The 19,906-nt window shown below is 37.3% G+C and overlaps 7 protein-coding genes across 7 annotated transcripts; 4 read left to right on the plus strand and 3 right to left on the minus strand.

Annotated features, from left to right (window-relative positions):
• Nucleotides 1-5,324: 5,324 nt before the first annotated feature.
• Nucleotides 5,325-6,800, plus strand: EAE97_001246 (uncharacterized protein; the record flags this gene model as incomplete). Its single annotated transcript, XM_038871756.1, has 3 exons — nt 5,325-5,399; nt 5,459-5,480; nt 5,683-6,800. The coding sequence occupies 3 exons, from the start codon at nt 5,325-5,327 to the stop codon at nt 6,798-6,800; spliced, it is 1,215 nt and encodes a 404-aa protein (XP_038737657.1).
• Nucleotides 6,801-7,402: 602 nt separating this feature from the next.
• EAE97_001247 (uncharacterized protein) lies at nt 7,403-8,410 on the minus strand (the record flags this gene model as incomplete). Its single annotated transcript, XM_038871757.1, has 5 exons — nt 7,403-7,518; nt 7,552-7,639; nt 7,687-8,024; nt 8,085-8,309; nt 8,350-8,410. The coding sequence occupies 5 exons, from the start codon at nt 8,408-8,410 to the stop codon at nt 7,403-7,405; spliced, it is 828 nt and encodes a 275-aa protein (XP_038737658.1).
• Nucleotides 8,411-8,417: 7 nt separating this feature from the next.
• On the minus strand, nt 8,418-9,294 carry EAE97_001248 (uncharacterized protein; the record flags this gene model as incomplete). Its single annotated transcript, XM_038871758.1, has 4 exons — nt 8,418-8,698; nt 8,746-8,904; nt 8,957-9,100; nt 9,159-9,294. 4 exons carry the CDS (start codon nt 9,292-9,294, stop codon nt 8,418-8,420), a joined length of 720 nt encoding a protein of 239 aa, XP_038737659.1.
• Nucleotides 9,295-10,570: 1,276 nt separating this feature from the next.
• Nucleotides 10,571-11,428, minus strand: EAE97_001249 (uncharacterized protein; the record flags this gene model as incomplete). The annotated part of the gene is made up of 1 exon (XM_038871759.1): nt 10,571-11,428. The coding sequence occupies one exon, from the start codon at nt 11,426-11,428 to the stop codon at nt 10,571-10,573; it is 858 nt and encodes a 285-aa protein (XP_038737660.1).
• Nucleotides 11,429-13,706: 2,278 nt separating this feature from the next.
• On the plus strand, nt 13,707-15,037 carry EAE97_001250 (uncharacterized protein; the record flags this gene model as incomplete). The annotated part of the gene is made up of 4 exons (XM_038871760.1): nt 13,707-14,196; nt 14,252-14,310; nt 14,371-14,806; nt 14,892-15,037. The coding sequence occupies 4 exons, from the start codon at nt 13,707-13,709 to the stop codon at nt 15,035-15,037; spliced, it is 1,131 nt and encodes a 376-aa protein (XP_038737661.1).
• Nucleotides 15,038-15,736: 699 nt separating this feature from the next.
• EAE97_001251 (uncharacterized protein) lies at nt 15,737-16,846 on the plus strand (the record flags this gene model as incomplete). Its single annotated transcript, XM_038871761.1, has 1 exon — nt 15,737-16,846. The coding sequence occupies one exon, from the start codon at nt 15,737-15,739 to the stop codon at nt 16,844-16,846; it is 1,110 nt and encodes a 369-aa protein (XP_038737662.1).
• An 845-nt stretch (nt 16,847-17,691) lies between these two features.
• Nucleotides 17,692-19,862, plus strand: EAE97_001252 (uncharacterized protein; the record flags this gene model as incomplete). The annotated part of the gene is made up of 3 exons (XM_038871762.1): nt 17,692-18,471; nt 18,631-19,248; nt 19,435-19,862. The coding sequence occupies 3 exons, from the start codon at nt 17,692-17,694 to the stop codon at nt 19,624-19,626; spliced, it is 1,590 nt and encodes a 529-aa protein (XP_038737663.1). The 3' UTR covers nt 19,627-19,862.
• Between the last annotated feature and the right edge of the window lie 44 nt (nt 19,863-19,906).

Here is a 19,906-nt window from a genome sequence, read left to right on the forward strand (position 1 = left end):
CACCTACACAATAGTAACACCCTATCACATTCTACTCAAAGAAACTAAATCCTATGGAATAATAGTATTTCATTTATAATTAAGAGTTACTTGTAATATACAATGCTTTCGTATAATAGCACTATTATACAATAGGTAGTCGATATACAATCGTAATTATGTTTGATTATAATAACCTTCAATATTTTATGACAAAGAAAAACCTAAACAGTAGGCAAATTAGATAGACAGAGGTTCTAATTGTATATAATTTCAAAATAGTATACAGATTAAGAAAGCTAAACTCTACCGATAAACCATCACACCACTCTAACTATATAATAGAAATAAAGGATATTAATAATATATTTTTAATCTTATAGAACAAATTAAAAAACAAATCAATAATCATAGAATTATTCTATAATATACCCATTAAAAAAGCGGAATCCCTATATAATATCATAAATCTTTTATAATAAAAAGAATGTAATTTACCATTTCATAAATAATTAGTTTTATTAATTGAAATTGATTGCAAATAGTTAATATCTCATTAAATAACTTGTATTTTAATAAAAAACAAAATAGTATATAAACTAATATCGGAGATAATAAAAAATGTTTTATTATACCTTCAATAAAATAATAAATTTATAAAGAATAAAGAATATTTGAATTAAAGACTACATTTCACTAGAATCATCTCATTATAACAGATAAGTGTCAAAGGGCTTTTTAAATATAATAGGAATATTTATATACCGCCAGACTCTACTTTAAGAATAGAAATCCTAGAAGTTTATTATAATAATTCTATAAATAAATATTGGGATATTACAAAAACCCTCAAAATCCTGAAATCAAAGTATTTCTAATCTTCAATAAAAAAAAATATTAAGAATTATATCAAGATTTATATAATATATTAGTAAACTACTATGAAAAGATATAAATTCTATAACAAATTATAGATTTTTCCTATATCTTATAAACCATAAAAAGAAATAATTATAAATTTCATTATAAATTTGCCCCCTTCAAAATTAAATAAATATATCTATAATATAGTTTTAATAATTATTAATAGATTTATAAAATTTACCCAATATATTCTTATAAATAAAATAATTATATTACCCAAACTCACACAGAAATTAATACAAAATATATTTAAGGATTTTGGAATACTAGAGAGTATTATTTCAAATAAAAAACCACAATTCACAAACAAATTTTGGAATAGTTTTTTATTTTATATATAGATTTGCCAAAAACTTTCAATAGTATTTCACCCACAGATCGATAAATAGACTGAAAGACAAAATCAAAATCTGATCTATTATATCATTTATTATACAAATTACCAGCAAAACGACTAAGTATTACTACTATCCTTTGCAAAATTTATATATAATGTTATATAGTATAATATAATAAAAATCATCTTTTTCTAAGCAATATATAAATATCAACCTACCTTTTATTACATCGGCGAGGATGTTGATACTATAGGGAGGGCGCCAGTGGCACACAAGCGAATTGTTTTTTTTAATAAAGAAAGGAAAAAACTGAAAGAATTCTAACAAACCACAATTAAGCAAAAAACAGTAAAAATAAAAAATACAATTCTGCAATAATACAATATCGGGGATAAGGTAATATTAAATATACAAAACATTAAGCAATTTTGATTAAAAAAGAAATTTTTAGATCAATTTATAAATCCTTTTATAATAATAAATATAAAAAGTAATGATTAAGTATACAAACTTAAACTACCATTTATATATAAAATTTATAATATTTTTCATATTTCCCTATTAAAATTATAATATAAATAATTGGATATTGTAGATTCACTATTATTAAAAGAAATAGATGGATATTTAGAATATAAGATAAAGAAAATTATAATATACAAAAAAAGAGAAAAAAGTATTTAATATTTAATTTAATAAAAGAGCTATTAGTTAATAGAAAATATATAAAAGACCTTCCACAATCTTGAAAATGCAAAATGGGTATTAAAAGAATACAACAAAAAAGAAGAATTATTAATATAAACTTCAAAAAAAAGAAAAAAGAATATTACAAAATAATAGGGTTATACTATATACTTATCTAAGGGTTATTATTATTATATAATTGTTAAAGTTTTTTCTCCCTCCACTATCTTCTACTCTAACAAAAATAAGAATGTAATCCTTTATTCACTAATATACTATATATAATTATCAAATAAATTATTTCCTTTTAACATTTTTTAACAACCTCCAGTTTCAACTTATAAATCTCGGAATCAATATTGATTGAATTCTTATTAAAATTAAATTAACAAAATTAATATTAAGCTTTCTATAACATTTTATTTTGTATAAAAGTTTGTTTATAATTAATATAAATATAATATTATAAAATCACTATTATAATAGATTAACAATAAAATCCTATAACAAAAAATTAGATTTTTGATATTATATCCCCAAAATATTAATCAAAGAGAAAAGAATCTTAAAGTAAATATTACTTATATTATTATTATATCGCTTTTCTGTATCTATTAGTATATCAACCTTATCTTTATCAACCTATCCTTCCCCCTCTTCAGAAATATTGTTGACAGATTAATCCTCTAGTAATTCAATGGTGGTATTTTATTATCTTTTATAAAATCAATCAATATCCTTATTCTTTTATTAAGATTTTCTAGGGGAGCCTACTTGATTATCAAATTCTTTTATATAAACCTTTTGATTCAAATTCAATATTTTCGAAATAGGTAAAAAATCTTTTATAATGTTTAAATCCCAATAACTAAATATAGATAAAACTTTAAAAATAAAAAGTGAGATCTTTTGCTTAAAAAACTTCTAAGGAGTTTTGCGGATAAAAGAAGGGGGAATAAGGGAAGTGAAATAATGAGATATAAATGGCAGATTAATAATAGTATTATGATATATTAAATATAAAGTATTATAAATATTATTTAAAATTTTGAAAAAAATAATGATATACTACAAAATTCTTAAAGTTTAATAAAGAATCTGGATATCCTTATTATTCTCCTTATTATTTTTATCAATATAAAACTCATTCTCGCTAAATTCGAAAAAGGAAAAAGATTCTTTGAAGAATTGAATCCTATATCATTTATGCTTTGCATAATCCTTAAAAGTAAATACATCTAATATTTTGATAGTGGATTAATAGTAAATATAACCTTTTAAATCAGCTATCATATATAATACACCAAATTGAGAAGCTACAAATAAAGCAATTAATTATACAAACACTATAAGAAATACTAATTTAAAAACTGGATTTGATAATAGCAATATGTTTATAAAAATCATATAGTTGTAAGTAATAAAAGCTACAAATTCACCTTTATAATTAAAATCGGCTATGGAAATAAACTTTGTAATAGAATTCGGTATAATAATATTCAAGAAAGACAAGGTATTCTATATATTCAATAAATTAGTTTTATAAATCCAATATTTAAACAAAGGGGAATTAATTATAAATCAATAAGAATTCATAAAGTATTTTATTAAATTACTAAATCAATCTAATTTATTCATCATTAAAAAATCTAATTCTTTTATTAATTAGGGTTTATAAATATCCTTATATTTAATCTCTTTTCACAAAAAAACCTTCATACTCTTTATATATTATTCTCCTCATTGGATTATAATTATATTATCTGTAGCTTTTTTTATATTATAAATCAAAATATTATTATAATAAGTATATATTTGATATATAAAATTAATATCAAGAATATATTAGGGAGGTACTAGGATATAGATTTTCTTTTAATAATGGTAATAGCTATAAAAAGTATGAGAACTATTATCGAAATAATAAAAATTATTAAAAGAAATATTAGTAATATATTTGAAGTAACAAAAGCAAATGGGAATAATTAACTCTGCCGAGCTGGTGGCTAAATACGATATAATAAATATAATATCACCAGATTGAAAAACAGTTATTATAGAATAAATAAAAGCTAAAAAAGATTATATTATTTAAACAAATATATTTTCTAAAAAAAAGAGACTTTTTTTATAAAGAAATATAATAATCTATTAATAAAATGGTGAAATGCGTAAAGACTATTTATTATATATATTGAATTATTTATAGCATATAGAAATATTGGAATTTTCTTTTGGGAATGTGATAAAGATATAAATACATTGTGATGCAATTACACACCGTCCAGGCAGTCTTAGAAAGTAAATAATTATTTTTTGGGATATAAAGTATAAAAAAGGAGAGTTCTATTATAATCATGAACTAAAGAACTTTATTAGATATGTGATAATAAGTTTTCAGGCTTATCATATACTGAAGGGAATCTGTATATATATATAAATTGTATAATTTTCATAAATTTAGAAGAATTAATGAAAAGTCTTGGTACTACATCTCACCTAGTTGATTCATTGCTAGTATCTACTCTAACAATTTCTTATACAAAAAGGTAATAGTAAGAATTTTATATAGAATCTAGTGTATCACGATTATATACTAGAGTATCTTATAGAGATTAAATAACTAGAATAAGAAAGTTAAAGAGGAAAGAGATTCTTAGGGGATCTCTTTATCTCTTATATAGTAACAATCGTCTTAGTTCAAGCTAGTCTTGAACTAAGATGTCACGTGATATTCATCACATAGTATGGGTTTAAGATATATAATATTAATAACTAAATATATTCTTATAAATTTGAGTAATTTAATTTGATAAATTAAATATTCAATTTTTTTTAATATTTTGAATAAATTTGCGAGTTATTATTTAATCTTTATATTTCTATTTATAATATTAGTATTAAAAGCTAAGATATTGGCCCAGGATTAGCTAATCTAAGCTAAGCTAATTTAGTAACTACACGTGATAAAAGTATAACAGGAAGAGATTCAATTAAAAAAGTCTAATTGGATCGCTTGGCAGCTTTCTTGCTAGCTCAAGCCACTCGCACATCGCTCTCGCACTCGTACACCTCTCGCAACTCTCTCGCACTTCTCGTATACGACTTCGCTCTCAATCTCACAACCTCATTCCATCAAACCGCAGCCCCAACAACACGGAGAATCTGACCTTGGCTCCACGGTAACTTCCTTCGGCCTATCAATCACTGGCCATCTTGTTATTTCCGCCATATCTTCATTGCGCCTGTAAAAATAACTGATAGCTGACAAAAGGCTCATAAGGCTTCGGTATTACGGAATATTCTCCCATCGTCGTGTCCGGACTTCTCTCGTTCCTTTGGCCACTCCACGGGTCTTGCAAACACGATAAGATAAGATCTCGTGAAAATTGGATCATGCAAGGGACGTCTCGTAAACCGCATCGAAAAGTCCGAACTGGCTGTCGCGTTTGCAAAAGTAGGAAAATTAAGGTGCGGCTACTGATGTTTTCTTTGCATGGGGAATGCATGATTAATGATTTCTACTTTAGTGCGATGAAAATAAGCCGTCATGTAAGACACTCAAGATAATGTGTTTAGTAGTCCGGATTGCAGTCTCTTCTTGAAAATTTTCAAGACATGTTGAATTGATCATGCCTCATTTGATTATATCTTGGGAGATGATAACAAAACTTAAAATTTTCTTGGGTTGGATTGCAATCTAGAATGTTGAGCTCACGATGACTGGTCTTTTCGAATTCTAACAACCACGTAGGCAACAATTGCATCAGGCATTCCGTACAATGCGATATTATGATCACAAGTGCGGCAGTCACACCTGCTGTATCGGTCCCGTCGCCTAGCCCTAGCTTCAATGGCGCCGGTATTCCCATGAATACGTTCAGCCCTATGAGTACTACTGGGTCATCAGTTTCTACCCACCAAATGCCATTACCTTCCATTTCTATGCTCGACAGTCAAGCACCAAACTTTACTCTCCTCGACATGGAACTACTTCATCATTATACAATGTCTACGTCAATGACTTTGGCTTCGTGTCCTTCGATAAAAACATTATGGCGAATCAACGTTCCGCAGCTTTCATACTCTCATGAATTTTTGATGCGAAGTCTTATGGCACTTGCGGCCCTGCATATTGCTTATTATAAACCAGAGAAAAGAGATCTTTACGTCGCGAGAGCTGTGTTTCATCATCAAAAGGCATTAAACGATGCAATTCCCATGATGAGTGACATCAACGATGAAAATTGTACTCCCCTATATGTATTCACTTCCCTCATCTTAATGTACTCGATAGCAAGTCCTCGCAAACATTTGGATCTCTTGATTGTCGACGACGATGATGTATCGGATTGGGTTACTCTTTTGAGAGGAGTCAGAGCCTTGACAGATCATGCCCCAGATTTAATTTACAGTGGAAGTCTAAAACCTATTTTTACGGCTGGAGGGAGACGTGATCAATTGAGAAATGATCAGGCTACCCCCCCAAACGAAGATCTCATTCATCTAGCCAAATTTCTATCTGAATCAACGACTGATCCACAGGATTTGGAAGCATATATTCAAAGCATAGATGAGCTCCAGAAGTCTTTCATCGTTCTTGCAAATAGGGATCGTCATAGTTTCGAGGCGACTGATGTGTTTATATGGCCGTATCGAGTACACGATCATTATCTAGTACTTCTTCGACAAAGGAATGCGGGGGCTCTCACAATTTTTGCATATTTTGCCGTATTGTTGAAGTATCTGGATGCAAACTGGTGGATAAACGGCTGGTCGCAGTATCTGATTGCTCAAATTTGGGGTTTATTGGACAATGAACATCGGCTGTGGATTAGAGGACCTATTGAAGAAATTGGATGGGTTCCTTGATAGTTATTCAAGATTGATATGGAGCTTGTACGATTGGAGATGGTTCTGACTTTATCAAATACTGCTAGTCAACAGTTTTGACACCAGATCAAGAGAGGAGAAATGGACGATTGCAGTTTGCGGTACATGCCATGTATTGTGATGGCGACCACGAATTTGCGGAATCACCGTTACACCGCTCCCTCTGTTGGTGATGACTATCGCATAATTTGCGAGTTGAGATCACGAGGCTTCGAAAATTGTCTATAAAACCATTCGTTCACAAGATTCATGGCAGACATCCCAGTGGAGGAATTTTTATCCTCTTGGAGGAGCATTTTCAGACACTCAGTTGCAAATTCGAACAGATACAGGGGCTCTAGATACCTTTCTCAAGGGAAATACTTTATACGAGCCTTCGTGAGTGGGTTTACAAATTACTTTCAGTATCTAGGTCGCAAGTTTAGCCCGCAAGAATTTATAATTAATCATTTAATTTTCCTACTTCACCTTCCCTAGGTACTCAAACCAAACATAAAACAATTTTCCTCCTATTCCAATAAAAGAACAAAACAGCTTCCAACACATTCAACATCATTAACATCCTAATCAAGATCTTCTTATCAAAGCTTCAATTCGTCATTGTCGGCCATGCATTCTCCAGAATGACATATCAATCCATGACAGCATTTATCATGTTGCATCATACATGATTCTACTCTCACATTAACGTTCCCGTCTCACAGAGATAGAAAAAAAAAAGGTTACTCACCTCCTTGCGGTAAACAATATTTCTTCTCGATTTTCTCAACAAACCCATGGAACATCCCTTTCAATGCGTATAGACGAGAGTGTTCTTCCTGATCGTCGGGTGTCATACAATATGACACACCCGATTTCGAGATACCTGTACAACTTTGACCTCCGCAGCAGCTATTATGCTGATCTTTTTTACATGGACCTTTTTCGTGTCAGGTCTACTATTGTATGAGGAGAAATGGGGGTTCTTACATCCAAAGGGTGAGCACCCAGTGGGCTCTTGTGGTGCGCAATTTTCGGTCATCAATTCGTTCTCCTTCTTTGACATGGCAGGTTTCTTCGAGGAAGTGATTTCGGTATTTTCATTCGAATCGGACATAGAAACACAGAAGGAATCATGATGAGAATCTACGTATGCGCATTGGAAATCCGGACAGCATGGAGCAGGTGGACACTTGGAATTTTGTCTGTGGCGATGACACATACCTGTATCATTGAATTAGCTCTTTTCCACAAATTGGACTTAAAATGGGGGCGGGGACGTACGGCCTCCTTCAACACACATATTTCTGTCACAATCTTCTTCAAAGATATTTTTGTCTTTTGATGAGAAGAGTGGTTGTTGATCTTGGGAAGAAGAAGTTGAAACGTCGTCATCATCAGAGCCCTTTGCACACATAAAGTTTTCACCTCTGACATTCTTACAACTCGATCCAGGGCAACATTCCATGCCGGATATGTTGCAGTGGTGTGCTATCGAGGTATCAGTTACTATTCTAAGATGAATGTGATTTGAAAGAGTACAACATACCTCCAGGGGCCAAACACTGTTTCTTATCGTCGTCATCAGACTCCTTTTCGCACATAAACATATTACTGTCAGACTTTCCAATCTTGTTGCATTTTGATCCGCTGCAACATTTTGGGGAGCCAAGGTAATTGCAATGCATTGCTAGCGAAGAATAAGTATTGATGCAGATAGTGAGGAGGGGTACCCATACAACCAGGTTTCAAACACTTATCATCACCGTCTTGATCCTTATCGTCGGATTCTTTTTCGCACATAAACATTTGGCTATCGGATCTTCCAACCTTGTTACATTTTGCTCCGGAGCAACAGGGTGGTGCGCCTAGCAAATTACAATGCATGGCTTGATGGTCTTCAGTAATGAACTGCAATATAGCAAAGGAGTGGAAAAAAACATACCGCCCGATTTTAAACATTTTTCCGCATCTCCGATTTTTTTGAATGGATTCTTCGACTCGTGCGAAGGTTTACATTTTCCGTAATCGCCATTGGGGTTATTGGTCATATCACAATAGAGACCGAAACAGCAATTGATGTCGGATTTTGGATGACACACATCTGGAATATATGGTGAGTTCTATGGATAGAAATTTAGAATCGGAATTCTTACCATCAGACATGGAACACATGCATTTCTCATCCTTCTTACGATCATCCGACGCGCGACAAATACCATAATCCCCATTGGGATTGTCCATCATTTCGCAGGAGAATCCATTGCAGCAGTTGATATAGGATGCTTTATGGCAGACGGCTGGATTTGTTAGTTTGATTTTATCTAGGAGTGTATAGGTATGGGAGGAGTAACATACATCCCATAGCAGAACATTGGCAACCCTCTTCAAATTCATTCAATCCACGATCGAGAGCTGCAGATCTCGGAGCCGCAAGCGCAGAGATCGTAGAAGAGAGCGAAAGAATCGCGAGGATAATACTGGGTGTACGCATGGTTACTAATACGCAATTGATGATGTGATATTGGTAAAAGTGATGCAATACTTCGTATTGTTTTGGGGATAGTAGCAAGGAAATTGGAAGATATATGTTAAGACGGGGAATGTGGAATTGAGATACGTGGTTTCTGAGGTAATGGGGAGGTGAGGTGAGGAGTGTACATTCCTGGAACTCTGACGATTACGCTCCATTTTTTGATGACGTGAAAAACGTGGGTTGGTACCGGTATGATGGTTGTACCCAGAGCTATCTTGGGATAATTAGATCTATAAATAACCAGCGCATACTGTCGTTCCATCTTTGGAAAGTAAGTATATTGGATCATGGGTGAAGAGAGAGTTCATACAAAGGAACCTGGTGTTCCATCTCTCGAGTTAGCCAGCCCAGAAATTGAAAATTCTCTCTTCTGTAATCTTTCGATCTCTCGAGTTCAAAGAGAGATCTCATGGGATGCAAACTCATCTATTCCTGTCAGAACGCTCTATCACATGTAGGGGACATTAGCAAGTACGGAGATTTCTTCATGTATAAGTTCTTATAAAGATTACATAGAATCTCACAAAACGTAGTTAAGGCTATTCTAAACAGAAGTGCGATCTGCTGGTCTGTTGCGTACAAGGCTTAATCAAAGGTCTCCTGAAGCTTCGACTAATGGAATACTTGTTTGCTTCCTCGTGTCGGCGGAGAAGCATACAAGAAGGCAGCTACTTGCGCGGTAGTCTAATCTCCAGATACTCGCTGAAGTTGTGATGGATGGGCTTTCCATCATTACTATCCCGTCGACCGAAACTATTCGAGTTTTTACCAAAGAGTCCTTGATGCATGGGCACTTCAAGATGCACTGGCATTGAAAGGTATAGATTCACCGTTAATGTGAAATTATTTGCTATCCGTAATAATTACAAACGCTGGAGGGATTATGCATAAGCCTATGCAACAAGCTAAGATATACTAGTACTATGGCACATACAATGCTGTGGTAATGAATCATCTACCATTTCTCTCATCGCCGCCATTAGAAGACTTGAAGCCCAACTCCTTTTCCGTTCCCATCCATGCAACCCATGATTCAACGCTAACCCAGCAAAACATAAACTTCAAATGTATGAACCACTTGTTGACTAGCTTTTTGACCGTAGACAAATGCAAATGTACCAATTGTGTCCATTCAAAGGACCATCCAGACTTCATTATGATTACCCATCCAAGTTCTCTCCATATGCAAAAGTATGTGGGCAGGCTACGGGAGATTCGATGGCGGTGAAATTGCTCAGGAAAACTGATGTCGACTAACTCCAAGAGTAAGTTCTTCAATTTGATCCTCAATCATGAATAGTTCCTTAAACCTCTTTTGTCTTTCTTTTGTTCTCTTCATATGTTGCCATTTCTTCTCTCTCCCCCTTTGCAATTGTCGACGCCTAGCGGAGTAATCTAGTAGTCTTGGGTCTCCCACAGTAACTTTTGCGAGGTCTGGATGATCACCAGCACATGAAGAGGCAACCCAGCTTGCATAAATCCGATTCATGTCCTTCAGACTGTTGGGATTATCCTTGATGAATTGATCCCAATACTGAATAAAGTTGATGGCGAGTGCGAGCAATCTGTGACCATCTTTTTCGTTTGCCTGAAAATCTTCCCAATCAAGCGGGTGAACCGTGATAATGTGTCCTTTACACTTAGATTTAATCCTAACCATCAACCGATTCTGTGCATTTAATACAGATGTGCGCGACAGCTTAAATGATGCTCCCGCTTTATAAGTGTACTGAGGATATTTTGTTTCCCAATTGGGCGGCAAGGAGACGCCAACTTCTCTCTGTAATGCCTGTCCATGAAGGTCTTGGGCTCTTCTGGACTTGGTTTTGCGTCGACGATCTTTGCGAGAAGCTTTGAAGCGTGGGTAGGGGATTTCCTCGTCCCATTTCAATTGGGGTTTTAAGGGTTTGCTGCTTTTCCCATGAGATACCTGCCTTGAGACTGATGTCTTGCACCCTTGACCCTTTCTTTGGGATTCGGTAGCCAATGTAACTTGCGCAGTGTTATCTGAATTTATAGGGTTGGAACGACCTTGTACGACGTTAGTTAAATGAGAAGAACTTTCCGTGAGGTTCTCGTTGGCGTTCATCATGGAAAATCGGATTTTTTTCGTAGTGGCTGAGGTAGGAGAGCAAGTTCAAAGAAGAATGTATGTATGATTGAGTAAACAATAAATAATGGTCCAAAAAGTACTGAAAATATTGAATTTGGGTTTTAGATTATGTATGCTGTTCTCAATGAGTTTAAAGGTGGTTTTCTTTGAAAGAGTGAAGGATTAAATATATCACTTCCTACAAACAAACTTCACGAGGGAGGAGCGTAGAACTTTTTACCACCTAGCGGTAAAAGCAAGGGCAAGTCTGATAGCAGAAGAGGACCAAATAGGAAACTCCACGAATCTTGAGGGGTTCCTAAGATAATTATACGATCCTTCCAAATGAGAATGAACAACCGAAAGATTCCCTGGTTTGACCTGTACTTCCGAATATCGGGAATCTTGTTCTTGTCAAGAGAGGGGCAATTCGAGTTCATAGTGACCAAAAATAAGGAAACTGCCAACATAAAAACCCTACCAAGTAACGTGTCCCTCAAAAAAAGATAATGATGAGCAAGAACTTCTTGAAAAGTGGTATTGCTATTTAGATGATAACGCAAAGAAAATGAAGACTATGGAGATAGTGATAATCTAGGTTTGGATGTGAAACTCAATAATTCCCCATGTGTTCCCTTAGAAAGGAGAAGAATAGAGCAGACGCAAAGCAACATGATCTGGAGATCAGGAAATCGCATAGCCGCCAGATAATCATTGACCACCACCTAAGCATGAGCTAGATTTCCGCATAAAGTCTGGCTATCTCACACGTTACCATTATTGTTGGCTAAGTTACAAATTTGTGTTCAATACTGGCATAATTTTGATATACCAATGTATAGATAGCAATTGGACCATTTGTAGCACAGCTAATGGACATGTACGAAACTTGCCCGATTCAGATGCCAGGCCGAAATAGCATCTTTGAGGAGTTGATAGCCACCCGGCAGCTCCAAGGTACTGACTTCATTTGAGAAAAAATCAAACGAAGATAAGTACAACTTGCTATGCTTTTAGTGGTTGTTGCGTATTACTTCCTGTCCAGAGATAGCCAGATATTTCCTTTTGTGATTTTGAGATCGAATGATTCTATTTTGCGTTGTTATCTTTTCTCTCGAAGCAGTCCAGAGCGGACATTGCTAATGTCAGTTCATGAGCTACGCACTTAGCACGTGCTTTAGCTTGTAGCTTGACTCCTACCTCACAGCGCGATATCTACTACAGTGTTAGCTCCTCCTCTCCTTGAATGTAAAAATAGACAAAATAGATAACATTAGCTAGCTATAGGCAGTACATGCGAGCACAATGCAGATCGCCTGACTACGTGTACATCAAAACACGTGATTCTCGAAACATCGAACGTCCGAGCGAGTAGCAAATATCACCACCGATTATGCATCTCGTCCCGCGTTTGTTTCTTCGCACCATCCCAAACCCTAGCAATCGCGTTTCGGATGGAATTTGACAGCCGTGAACTTTCAACGTACTGGGAAGTGCTCTATCTGGAATCTTCGCAGTTTGATGAGCAAATAACATCCGTTGAGGTACAGATTGTTAACAGGGACAGCCAGTTCTCTTCGGACATGAAGACGACGAGATGGTATCTGGAATTTGATGATGAGAAATCAAAATTGTCATGTTGAATAAGCAAAAGTTCAATCCACTAGTGGGTGTACAGACTCACGGGACAGTACAAAAATAAACTTGTGAATATCTTTTGATATATTGAATCATTTATTTTAGGAATTGTTACAATTCTTGAATAGAGATGAAACAATCAAAATACGAATTCTGATATCAAACAATTGAAGAATGAATTTATGAAAAATATTGAAAATTGGGAAGTGTCCCGTCAGTCCATGCACCCACTGGTGATCTTAATAAGATGCTTAACAACTCATATGAATTGGCGGTCAGCTAGGCAACTTTAGGGTGGTCTAGTTTTATTCAAAGCACTGAATTCTCCGAAGGGCTCAGATCCGCGGCGCTAAGACCTCTCATTGGTTGTTCACCTGCGGCTCGTTCACAGACTTCCTCAATATACCAAAATCCAAAATTAATTCACAAAGCACTGTTCTTTTAACTCTAGGTCGAATATGAGAAAGGTATATAGAGTCTCAGATCATAGGTGATCAATTTTATTCAATATTATAATACTTTCATCATTTCACTCTCAATTTTCAATACACTCCCATACCCCCTTCATTTCTATCCTCATACAAATCAGTTATTGTTTTCTGATATTTGAAACCAATTGAGACTACCACATCACGAGATAATGGCGAACCTTCTCAAGAACATTCTCATCCTAGGTGGATCATATGCTGGAGTCAGTACAGCACATAGAATACTAAAGCAATCAGCCAAAGCTGGACTAGCCATCAAGATCACCTTGGTTTCACCAAACACCCATGTATACTGGAATCTTGCAGCCACACGAGCAATTGTACCTGGAGGAATGCCAGATGAGAAAGTTTTCGCATCCATAGCTACAGGATTCAAGCAATACACTGCTGATAAATTCGAATTTGTTGTCGGTACCGCTGAGGGATTGGACGTAGAGAACAAAACAGTTGTTGTTTCGGGAGATAGTGGGAGATCGACTTTGAATTATGACATTCTTATTCTCGCCACAGGCTCAAGACCAAAAGAAGAATCACCCTTCAAGGGCAAGGGTTCATATCAAGAGTCACTTGACTTGTTACACGAATGGCAAGCTAAGGTCAAGGATGCATCTTCCATCTATGTAGCTGGAGCTGGAGCGACAGGTATGTGCTTTGTCGACGATCAACCACGAACCTCAATGCTCATATATTGAATTAGGTGTCGAAACGGCAGGCGAGTTAGGGTTTGCATATGGTTCTTCCAAACAGATCACTCTGGTAAGCACTTAAACGTAGATTAATTTAATTTCGAGCCTATTTACTAAGCCCCATTTCCAGATTGCAAGTGGCCCTGTTATACTTGAAGGCACTCCCGCAAGTGTCTCCAAAACAGCCACTAAACAACTTGAAAATCTCCAAGTCAAGATCAAGGTATCCACCAAGGTTTCCGGCACAGCAAAGACACCTGATGGAAAAACCGAAATCACTTTATCGAACGGCGAGAAAACCATTGTCGACTTGTATATTCCGACCATGGGTCTCATCCCAAACTCTTCATACATTCCAGAGAAACATCTCAACCCAGCCGGTTTTGCAATTGTGGACCAGTTCTTGAGATTGAAGGATGCTGAAAATGTGTGGGTCGTGGGTGATGTGTCGGCTGTTGAACGTCCACAATATGTGAATACCGACAAACAAAGCACTCATGTTGCAAAGAACATTGCATTGATATTGAAGAATTCCGAGCCATTAAGCTACAAGGTTGCGGATAAAAGTCAGTTGACCCCTTCCCCTCTCCAGCCCCCCTTTACTCTTATCTCTAATCGTGTAATTATCCTGGTAAACTAACTCAACTATAGATATGTTGGCAGTTCCAGTTGGCAAAAAGGTTGGCACAGGCCATATGGGGGGAATGAAATTCCCTAGCTTCGTAGTCAATATGGTGAAGGGGAAGACTTTATTCACTGAGAAGTTGACGCCTATGGTTAATGGATCTGCTTTTTAGAATGGTTGTATCGGCGTTCCTCTCGCAGAGGAGATGGGTTCTGAGGCGTTGTGGAAAATAGGAAAGGAAGATACCCTTTCTTTCTTCTTCCTAGTCATTAATATCTAATTACATTGTTCGTTCCGCTATGATATCATGGCTCTATGAATTAGTACTGCTGTGGCTCGAATGATAAGATCTATGGTGTGTTCAAATTTTAAGTCGCCCAGGCCGTATCCCCCAGCTTCCTTGAGGCTTATATATGCATGACACACTGGCAAAATCCTGCTTTAAAGGGGCTTGTAGAAATATTGAACGAACATGAATTTTCTTTAATTTAGTGGCAATGATACACGGCCTCGAGATGGCCAGGCTCTACTTATCGATAAAAACAACATCACGTGGTGTCTCTGATAGCCCCACTGTATTGGCCCAAATATTGCGTTTGGAGGATCTTAAATAGATGGTAATCTGAGCTGAGTCGCAACATACACAAATTTTGCAACACTTCAATCGCAAACCACATCCTTCAAGCTTATCATTAAAGCTTCCTGAGAGATCCTAGCATTGAGTAAGATATCATTTATTAACTGGTGCTGTCGGATACTCAAATTAGACAATCGTGCATATCTTCCATTCACGCATTACTCTACACCGTAGAACTATCCTTTGGATTACGCACATACACACACTGTCCGAATTTTCATCCGACGAGCGAGAATGTTGCCATCGAGCGATGCGCCCAAAATATCCATGAAAGGTTTCTCCTTGGGCGCAGGATCTAAAAATGGCTCGGTGAAAACAAATGGTAAGCCGCAGCCTCCTAAATCGGGTTTGGGAAAGCGGCCTAGAAGCACCTTTGCGCACGATGACGAAGATTCAGATAATTCAGACAATGGCACAAGCGCGAGGAGGATAAGGCATGAGGCCGTTACTGGGTTTGCGGATGGAGGCGTTATTAGAGAAGGAGATGAGAAGAGAGTGGCTGCGCCACTGGTTATTCCGAAACAAGAGAATAGGGATTGGAAGGGAGAAGCTAGAGAGAGGAAAGGAAGAGGGAGAAATTTGTTGCCAGAGGAGGAGCAGAGGAGGAGGGCTGGAGAAGAAAAAGAAGAAAAGGCAGACGTTGTGAATGGGAACGATGGGGAGATAAAATGGGGATTGACTGTGAAGACTCAAGTCAAGGAGGACTTGGTCGATAGCGAACGAACTATTGAACAGACTATACAAGTTGAGGAAGTGGAAGATAAGCCAAAGATAAAAACGGAAGATGAGCTGGCAATCGAGGCATTGATGGGGGTGGAGTCGAAACGAAATGGGCCAGACTTGATCATTGCTTCTGTTAATGAAAATGGAAATGATCTGGTCACAGAAGAAGATGCCTACAAGAGAGCTATTGCATCAGCACCGGATATTTCGACATTAGAAGATTATAATGCGGTACCGGTGGAAGAATTCGGTGCCGCGCTATTAAGAGGAATGGGATGGGATGGCAAAGAAAGAAAAGGCGGTGGAAAGGAGGTCAAGAGGAGGCAGAATCTATTAGGCTTAGGAGCCAAGGAGCTGAAAGACGCAGAGGAATTAGGGGCCTGGGTTCAGAAGGCCGATGCTAAAAGGTTACGACCTGGGGGGTCGTCTCATTCACATAGAAGTGATAGGGATAAGAAGAAAATGGGTGATTACGCTAGGGAGAGAGATGAGAGAAGTTATCGTAGAGATAGAGATGAGGGTCGTGACCGGGAAAGGGAAAGAGAAAGAGATCGCCATCATGATCGCGACAGGTCGTATAGGAGGGACAGAGATGATCACAGAGAGCGCAGGAGTCGATGAATCGTTTGGACGAAGTGCACGGAAGAACGAATATTTTTACATCATCGGCGCCACACAAAAATCGTATCTTGTAGTAGCCTATGGTAGGCGTCAAAGAATTAATATTGATCATCAATGACGCAATGTAAGGATGCATCATAGAACTGTGTTCCGACATTTGAGGGCAGCAGATTCGGGGACATCTCGATAAGCCTGTTCTGCCAATGTTACATATTGTTCTCCATCGAAAGATGACATATTACAATTTGCTACACCAATGACCTCTTCAAGAACTTGCGATCGGATATTAAATCTTACGTCCGTATCTGTCGGCAGTAAGCACGCATACTAGGTAATCCTTATGCTTATATTCCACTGGTGTATCCGAGATGGCACAGGAATAAGTACCGGATTGTCGTACAAAAAGTGTCTCCGGAATCAAGACGTGGACCGGAATTCCGTAATCGTATCATTTTCTCGAAAATCAAGGCAGTCGATCGAGACTTCTAGTAAGGGGATCTCAAGGATTCAAGATGGAGAATGGAATATTCTGTCTAACCTCATCCCATGCGAGGATGGTTGCACAAACAGCAAGAGACGGTTGGTAGTACCTTCCGTTTCTACTAAGTCTTTTTATCCGCCATGGTAGTTCTACAGGCTCATGCAGGGTGTTATTAGCCATTTTTGCGAACTCACATATCGATCAGCATCTCCGTTCCTTCAATCGTCACTAGCTCCGTTGACTATCGTACAAGTGTCTCGGGGCTGAGCGACACCACATGTTACATAAATACAGGGAAATTGACCCTTATTGATCTCTCTCTTACAGCTTCGAACCTCAAGCTTTGCAGTCAGTTTCATCGACCATGGACTATTCCACGGATACAATCGTGGGGTATTCTACCAAATCGGCAGTTATAGCTGTCTTGGGTTCTTATATCATCTATGCCATTGTCAACAGTCTAATACAATTACAGCGTCGTCGTAGTAAAGCTAGGAAGCTTGATTGCGAAAGTCCACCTGCCCAAAAGAATAATCTTCCTTTAGGTATCGATCAAGTGACTCGAGCTCTTAACTCTCTCGCGGCGAAGACTTTTCCTCTTGACACTCAAAAGAAATTCGAAGAAGTGAATGCTCTTACTTACAGCAATTCGATTCTCGGTAACGATGGCTTCGCAACTATTGACGAGAACAACATCAAAGCAATGCTAGGAACTCAATTTCCAGACTTCGATTTGGGTGCTCAAAGGATCGATAATTTCAAGGCATTCCTGGGGCCTGGTATATTCGCACAAGATGGAAAAGATTGGGAACGATCGAGGGCACTTATGAGGCCACAATTTGCAAGGGAAAATTTGAGTGATTTGGAAATGGAAGAAAGACATGTCCAGATCTTGCTGAAGGCTCTACCTGAAATTGAAAAAGATGGCTGGTCGGGCGAGATAGATATTCAACCGTTACTATTCCGATTCACATTAGATACGGCAACGGAATTTCTTTTGGGTCAGAGTGTTGATAGTCAACTTGCGGGAATACAAACTGCCCTTGGTATAAAGGGCGAGGAGACAGATGCCGACGCCTTTGCAAGAGAATTCGATATTGGCAACATGGGCTTGACAAAGAGGTCGAAATTTGCTCCCTATAGTGTGAGTACACTTCACTTCTTTGAATCTACATCTCCAACCCCTAGAGCGGGTTAAATGTTAATGTTTTGGATCCATTTTATTTCTCATGTAACCCAAACTATCTACCTGTCCTCATCCAAGCTCCCCTACGACAGCCTTACTGACTACCTCAAATTCTAGTGGCTGGTGTGGCCAAGTGGTTTCAGGAAGGCGATCAAAACTTGCCATCGAATCATTGATCGAATTATTGCCGAAAATCTCCAGAAGATGAAAGCAGCCAGAGAGGTCAGCGATCCAGACCGCTACGTCTTTTTCGAAGCCTTAGCAGAGCAAACCCGGGATCCAATAGAACTTCGTGTACAGGTTATGAACATCCTCCTCGCAGGTCGGGATACCACAGCATCTCTTCTTGGATTTACTATACTCAGACTAGCCCGAGATGCTGAACGCTACCGAAAATTGCGAGGGATAGTCCTAGAAGAATTCGGCACTTTCAATGAGCCGAAAAATATCACGTTTATGCATATCAAGAATTGTAAATATCTTCAGTGGGTTCTGAACGAAACTTTAAGATTGTATCCGCTAGTGCCATGGAACTTCAGAGTGGCGAATAAAGATACCACGTTGCCACATGGTGGTGGTAAGGATGGAAAGAGCAAAGTTTTTGTAAAAAAAGGTACAGTGGTGGAGTACAGTGTTTTTGCATTGCATAGACGAAAGGAGCTTTGGGGTCAGGATGCGGATGAGTTCAAACCGGAGAGATGGGAGGGAAGAAAGGGGGGTTGGGACTATTTACCGGTATGTTCATTATGTCGCTTTTTTCACTATCTTTTACCTCCTCTCCCTCTATCTTCCACTTCTGAAGCGACTTTGAGTTTCTCCGGACAATTAAACGCTCTATTAAGCTTGCAAAACCCCCTTGACAGGGATGAATCATCTTCAATCCTCCCTAAATCATGAGCCCACACTAACACAGGACTACAGTTTAATGGCGGCCCTCGCATCTGCCTAGGCCAACAATATGCACTCACAGAAACCGGTTTCTTCATCATTAGATTACTGCAGAAATTTGATCAGATGGAAAGTGTGGATAAGACGGACGTCACGTTTAATTTGACGTTGACGATGTGTAGTGGGAATGGGGTTAAAATTAAGTTGCATGAGGCTGGGATGTGAAGGCGGGGCTGTTGTTACGGGGAAGAGTGGGGATATAGATATCCAGCACGGAAAGAAAGGGGAAAGTGTAGCTACTGTTGATGCAGCAATTATTGATATCAAAATTGTAGGACTTTGAAGAGGGGTTGAAACTTTGGCAACTGTCTCTCAAATTTTATTAATATAGGGTATCTTTAGTTCAGCTGAGTGTAGGTTGATTTGTACACCATCTTATTATTGACACACTACTAGTACATCTGCAAACAGCCAATACTTTAAATTCGAAGTATATATTTCCCTA

This window comes from Botrytis byssoidea, assembly GCF_014898295.1.
Source record: "Botrytis byssoidea strain MUCL 94 chromosome Unknown BBYS_002, whole genome shotgun sequence".
Lineage (NCBI taxonomy): Eukaryota > Fungi > Ascomycota > Leotiomycetes > Helotiales > Sclerotiniaceae > Botrytis > Botrytis byssoidea.